We start from the raw sequence: 7,210 nt of genomic DNA, 5'->3' as shown, positions 1-7,210 counted from the left end.
ACATTTTATTATTATTATTATTGTTGTTATGGTTATTATTATTTAAATGTGTTTACATCGATATTCATGCTTAACTGAAAACAACTTGACATATAATACACTTTTTAGATTTGAAAAAAATATGTTTACATGCTGTATTTGTATAATCACTTAAAGTAATCAATAAAACTAATTTGGTTTACATAGACTTGGAATAAGCTTTTTACATGTGCTATAGGCAAGGGCCTTGCTTTCTGCCATTCACCATTTTGTGCAGACATGTTTCGTCAACAAACTGAATGGACAAACCAGCCACAACGAAAGAGGTGTAACAGCCATTTTAGTATGTGAAGGCCACCATAGTTTCCCCAAAGCCTGCCCCACACTAGACGATATTTGGCCAGATTCCGGTCCTTCCGACAGTCATGGGTGCCTTCCAATTTAACACTGATTTGAATAGATTATCTGGCCAAATTGTTCTGTAGTGTGAGGGATTAACAGACGCGATTTTAATGTCATCGGATGTATAAGTCTTTCGGATTCCAAATATTAAGCATGTTTGATATTTATGACTGAACAGCAATTGAGAGCGTGAGCAGAACCCGCAATGACCTATGATGCATACATTTGTTTAGAATCGTAACTTGTACAAAGTTCTTGTGTCTGTGGTCCCCCACATTTTTAAAATCAAGTCAGATGTCAAAATATCAAAAGAGTGGTGAGCAGAGGTGTTGTTTTTTTACATTTTGCAGTGCCACCACCAGATGTCACCAATTCTTACAAACTAGATCTTTAAACATAGTATCTATCTATGTATCTATGTATCTATGTATCTATGTATCTATCTATCTATCTATCTATCTATCTATCTAATCTGTATAAAAGACGACACAGCCATATGAAAGTTGTGAATTTATTGATGTGTATCCCCCCTGTAACCATGAATCTGTTTCCATTGGTGTCAATCACTTTTTCTTTTTTTAAAAATCACTATTGTTTATATTATATTAGTTCCCAGTCCCAATCCCACAATCAAGCAGGCAATTACAAGATTGAAGCCGTTTGGGTGCATAGTGAGACAGTCACATACAGAGATACTGTCACAGGAAGAAGAAGAAGAGAAAAAAAATAGAAAACAAGAAAACAAACTTAAAAATATATATCATATCATTTCATATAAGAACAATGCACACCACAGGTAATCTTCCAGAAAAAAAGCCATGATTGCAACATCAACTATACAGGCATACAAAGACAAATACTAAGAGAGAAAGAGAGAGGACTCTAGGATTCACTTTACTTTTGTGTCATTCTCTACCTGGAAATTTAAACAAGTTAGCTTTTTTTTTAATTTGTTTTTCAGAAACCAGCTCTTCAAGCCTAGTCTTTCTCGGTCTGCCTGCACAACCCTCCAGCTCCACATTATCTACAGGTGGCTTTGATCCCAGGCCTTTCTGTGAACCTGAACCCCAAAAATCGGGATTGAAAATGAGTTTTTCACACAAATCTCCAAATATAACTTCAGCAATCCCCCCAAATTTGTGGAGTATTCAGATTCAGGAAATCACTTCATCCAGTGTTTACCAATTGCCGTGACCCCATTTTTGTACTGCAGCGCCCCTAAATTCAACAAACTTGCTTGTATTTCAACATCATTTCAACAGCAGCTGCATCACACTGTTTCACGCTTCATGACCAGCAAAGCTAACAGCTGCTCCAATAACGTGTGTAGACATTACCATTTTTTTTTCTTCAATTAATTAGTTTTGCTGTTGATAATTTGTACAAAAAATTAAAAAAAGGAAAAACTCCCACCCTGGAAAACACATATCTTGTCAGTTTCATGGCGTTTCATGAGCACAACATATGTGACGCTGAATTAAAACGGAAGCCATGAGGGAGCCTGTCGGACACATTTATATAGTTTGGGAAAAAGAAGCTTCCGCAATACATTCAACTATGAAGCACAGATATCAAACGCAAATTCTTATTGTACTGATCCGTTTCCTCATTAATATCAGCCTGTGTTTGTGTGTGTATGAGGGCATAAGTTGTCACTATCACTTTGTACCAGTTCACAGTGGGTTCTGTGCGATGTGTTTGAGCTGGGGGCCTGTGCACGCCTTCACCTTCGCCGACTCTTCCTCACCACGCGCCTGCAAACACAACTCGTGAACGCCGAGCCGAGAACCCTAATCAAACTCTTCCCCCGGGGGAAAATAAGTGGACTTAAAAACACCTACTCTCATATGTATATATATTTATATATTTCAACTGTATATGTATATTTCTGTCAGTTATCGTAACAAAGAACAGAAAGTAAATAATTCATGATTTCATTTTTTTTTCTCATTTGTCGTTTCACTATACATTTTAATCAGTACAAAGAACCTTCATATACAAGCAATCTATCGAGAGGAGAAAAAAACAAAAAACAAAATAAAACACCAAGTATTTTTGAGGAAACCATCAGAAACTGCTCGCGTGACACTTGAATGATGGGGAAAAAGTGTAGTGCCTGGTGGGCCGGTTTGATGATGACTACTCAGAACCACTTTTAAATTCTAACTTGATTTGCCGTTCACTTTAAGAAATAAAACAAAATATCCGAAGAAATGTTATACACCTTGATCTGAGAGAGTTGTACTGATAATTACAGAGAGATCAGCAGAATCACATTTTCTGAAATGTAAAATAAATGGCAGGTACATCACCCTTTCAAAAAAGAAACATGATCAAAAAAGAGCTCTATAGTACAATAGTAGCAGTAGTAGAAGTAGTAGCATTATGTAAGGATTGTTTTCAACAAACCAGTAAATGGAGTTTGGATGTATGCAAATAATTGAAACAACAGCATCATGTGTTATTGGTCAGTAGTATGTTCCCCGCGGTAGCCGTCCTCCACTGTGCCCCCTCCCCTCTGGTTAGATCTGCATCTGCTCCAGATATTTGTAAGTGGGGTTTTCGTAGCCGTGGTTCTGCATCTTGTTGAGGTGACGTTCCTCTGGTGTCAGCATGGGGTCAACCTGTGAGACAGACAACGGGACATTCATGACGGGGGACAAGGACACGACGCACTGACGGCACAACATGCTGTGTGTGTTGTATTTAAATGCTGCAGGGACAATAATCTGGTTGCACCTGTCAAGTTTTCAACATATGAGACAATCATTTATCACATGCACACCACGATATTTTCCCCACATAATTGACTGCTGCACACAGAGCCGGCCCGAGGCAAACTGTGTGTTTTTAAACATATTATTATTATTATTATTATTGTTATTATTATTAATAATAATAATAATAATAATAATAATAATAATAATAATAATAATAATAACAATAGTGTTGACCTTAGATTATTTGGTTTTCAGTTTGGAGTTGAAGATTTGTTAATTTATTCAGTTATTGAACTGGTTTACTTGTTTGATTAAAGTTCAGTATCACCTGATTATGGAAAAGCACCACCAGTGCTTCACTTTGAATATGAAAGTGCAACTTAATACTAGTCCACTTTTTGTGATTTTAACACATGCAATCCAGCAATTGTGCGAATTCCGGCATATTAACATTGATGCGTTCTGCTGATTTGTTAATTAATGTGAAAAATCCTGCACTTGCGGGATGCACCATGCGTCATTTACACAAAACCCGATAATTCTAAAAAACTATCATTCGGAACCAGACGGATGATGGTATGTGTGCGTTTTTATGACCTCACAACACAGATAACGAGCGGGCTTACCTCAACGATGCCGTGGCTGATGGTGCCGTATTGCCTCTTCCTCAAGAGCACCAGACTGATCACAATCACTGTTGCTATGGCCACTGCAATCACCAGCAAGCCGATCAGTGCACTGCTCCCGAAGCTGAAATCCTCTCCCAGAGGACGGTAGGTCCCCTAACAGGTAGAACAGGTGACGGGGGGGGAAACAGAGAGTGCGACGGTGAGACGATGCACACAAACACAGCTGAAACACAATAAAGCTGAGTAACTGTAACAATGATAAAAGATTAAAATATATTCTTACTACTTAAATCTGTTCATTCTTCCATGACAATGTCAAAAATGTGTATTTTATGGTCAAATCAACCATTTTAAATGTACAGTTTTATCTTATTTACCTCTGCCAAAAAGGTTATGACTTCATCTCTGACATATCATATTGGAAGAATGAACAAAGTTTGTGTATAGGTCAAAGATTTTGGGAGCTGGGCATTGGCAGCCATTTCCACTCTATTAGTTCTACTCTTCTAGTTTTTAACTATGTCCAAACATAAATAACTGCATTTGCCTTTTAACTGAACTGTTGCCTTGCATTTGCTGCTACTTCTCCTTAACATGGAGAGAAGCCAAATTGAGCTGGAGGCGAACACAAATTTAGATAACTGTGGATCTGAGCACAAACAGAGACGATCTGAAACATGCTGTGATTTCCACATTCTCATCTGATCTTTAAATCCCATCAATTTAAAGTGAAATCATTTCCCCGATGAGTACAGTTAATGTTGGAGACTGTGTTCTGAAATCTTTACAGTGGAATTCCGAAGAGAATACTTAAGAGATTATAAGATTAGCATCCAGGCTGACACATACAATCATTTCCATTAAAAAAAAACTACTGAGCTACTCAATTATTTACTACAAGAAAAAAAGTTTGAGTAACCTCCTATTTATGATAAGCTGCATTTGGATTTTAATGATGCCTAGCAGGAATAATGAAAAATATTACTTTTTAGGAGAATAATTTAGACCAAAATAACAGATCAATAGAGACATAAATTAACAGGAGGACTGTGAAGACGAGACGACATCCCTTTAGACTTGGAGAGGCTCTATGATTTGTGAATCGTGTGTAAACATGCATGAAATGTGCCTTTGTGATGGATTCTCATAACGGGGCCAATTGTGTATTTACACACACACACACACACACACACACACACACACACACGGACAGACAACCACAGTCACCGCACCTACGCTCGTCTTCACAACATAATCTGGCACATATGACACAAACTTAGTCATATGTGTAAAGGAGCCATGTTTTTCTTTTCTTTCTGCTCAATCGCACACATGAACTGAGCGCGCTCAGCTTGTGTGGATTCACATTCTTCGTATTTCCAACGTGTGTACATTCACGTAACAAACATGCGCCCATGCACAAATAACCAAAACATATTAGCCCGAAAAAATGAGAGAGAGGGGATTAGGAAATATGCCATAAAGCCGGTTCTTTGCGCACTCCCACACTCCCTCCTTCTTTCATCTTCTTCTCCCCCGCTACTGATATCTACAGTTCCCCAGAAAAGTTCCCCTGTGGAGGTCACTGCTATACTCACCAGGTCATCATCATGCATAACGTAGGCTATATCTGCACTGTAAACCTCTTCTTTAACATCCAGAGACTCATCAATCACCTGTCAACACAGACAGGGGAGCCCAGGTTACACTCACACAATGTGTGTGTGTGTGTGAGAGAGAGACAAGTGTGTATGTGTGAGACAAATGGACAGTGAAAAAGGAGGGAAATGAAGGCCGAGAAAGGAGAGGGTGTGAATGTGCAGCCGCAAAAACGGCAAGGATCGTCTGTGTTTGGGTGATGATACACTCGGAGCTGTCTTGTACAGACTGGAAGAAGAGAGGGAAGAAGGAGGGTTTGCAAGCATCAACAACAGACTCTGCTCGGCACACTGTTAGCGGCATGTCTTTTTTTTCTAAACACACTGCCAGCCACTCAGTACCGAGTGCTCTAATCTGGAGAAGAAGAAGTGCTGTGAGTGGACGTGGGTGTGTTCTGCTTTCCGTAGAGACGGAGCAGCCCAGAAGTCTCGAAAAGGAGAAACAGTTGATCACAAAGTTTATCGTTTTCTTAATCCCCCCCAGATTGCTCCGTCTTAGAAAAACAGTATTTGCAAAAACAGTAAAAGAAAACATGCATGCATTGAAAAAAAAACAAAAAAAAACTTGCATGACTCATATTGACATATTCACACACACACGAATACACAGCCTTGCAGTTGGTGTTGGATTAGCATGCGAAACACAGCAAGCGTTCACCAAACAGGCCTCGTCTGACGATCTGTGAGGAAGAATGGTGCATCTGGCAAAGGAAAGCATGCATGCGATGACTGCGGGAACAAAGTGCAGTGTTGCATCTGAATGAAAGTCGCTTTTTTTTTTTCTTTCTTTTTTTTTGGCACAGGCCAAAGAGAGACACGCAAATAGCCCAGTGTGAGATATCTGTAACTATGACAACATAGTTACTGGAATAATCTGACTCAGTAAACGCTGAACTTGAGAGAGCGGTGTGAAAGCACTGCTGTACGTTTATCAATCTGTACAACTGATGATGAAGTGATGATACGAATATCTCCTGTGCTTTTGCTTTCACAGCACTGCTCTCAGTTCACGTGTCGAGCGAGTTAAGAGAGGTCATAAATGCGTCGAGGCACAAAAACGGAATGACACAGCAAAAACGGGGACGGCGGCGCTCATACCACGTTGTTGCTGATCTTGGGTTTGCTGTTGATGATCCTCTCCTCGGCGCCGATCAGGCCGTCCAAACCAGACATGGCAGAGCCTGCAGGAGGTGGAAAAGGAGCACGGTAAATAAAAACAGCCGGAGCAGCACCAACCAACAAACAAGCAAGCAAAGGACTGGTGGTGTTGATGTTGGACAGCTGCACACACAGATATCCAGCTCTCAACTGTCGCCTCAGTCTCCTGGTGACAACAAAGCCCTTTCTTACATTCAGCACAGAGTGAGCAGCGAGAGGCCAACGCGACGCTGACCCTATATCTTCTACAAAGAAGCCTCTTGAAAATGCTGCTTTGCATACAGTACGAGCTGACATGTCTGTGTTAACGTGTAGAGACTCTTTTTATGAAAGTCCTTTGAGCAACAATAAGTCAACATGTCTTCCTCCTCTTAAAAAAAACAACCAAACCATGAGGGTTTCAGTAAGTGAATAAGCCAAAAAAAAAAAGAAAAGTGGGCCACAGTGTCAAATAAATATGCATGTTATATTGATGGCTATGAAATAAGCATAGGATCTATTAATATACACACACACACACACACACGCAGGATGTGCCATGAATAAATCAGAAGCCCAGAGGAGAATGAGAGCGAAGGAGGGGGAGGGGGGGCAGTGTGAAGCAGGGTCACGAGCAACATATAGCAGAGTCTGGTGTTTGGCTTATTGTCTGCTGCTCCTGATC

At 40.0% G+C, this 7,210-nt stretch overlaps 1 protein-coding gene across 5 annotated transcripts in view; it reads right to left on the bottom strand.

The window, feature by feature from the left end:
- Positions 1-878: 878 nt before the first annotated feature.
- Positions 879-7,210, bottom strand: part of aplp2 (amyloid beta (A4) precursor-like protein 2) — a 66,064-nt gene continuing 59,732 nt past the window's right edge. For 3 of the 5 annotated variants that reach the window (XM_058633683.1, XM_058633688.1, XM_058633684.1), the window contains 4 exons: positions 6,487-6,569; positions 5,329-5,406; positions 3,728-3,883; positions 879-3,005 (listed from right to left, as the gene is read on the bottom strand). In XM_058633683.1, coding sequence (XP_058489666.1) covers positions 2,904-3,005; positions 3,728-3,883; positions 5,329-5,406; positions 6,487-6,569 — 419 coding nt within the window. In that variant the 3' untranslated portion in view covers positions 879-2,903. The remainder of the gene's footprint in view (positions 3,006-3,727; positions 3,884-5,328; positions 5,407-6,486; positions 6,570-7,210) is intronic. The other 2 variants (XM_058633685.1, XM_058633686.1) reach the window with 1 other exon arrangement.

The sequence above is a fragment of the Solea solea genome, chromosome 7, assembly GCF_958295425.1.
Source record: "Solea solea chromosome 7, fSolSol10.1, whole genome shotgun sequence".
Taxonomy (NCBI): Eukaryota; Metazoa; Chordata; class Actinopteri; order Pleuronectiformes; family Soleidae; genus Solea; species Solea solea.
Note: the sequence above shows the minus strand (reverse complement) of the source record. Positions and strands in the feature narration are given on the sequence as shown.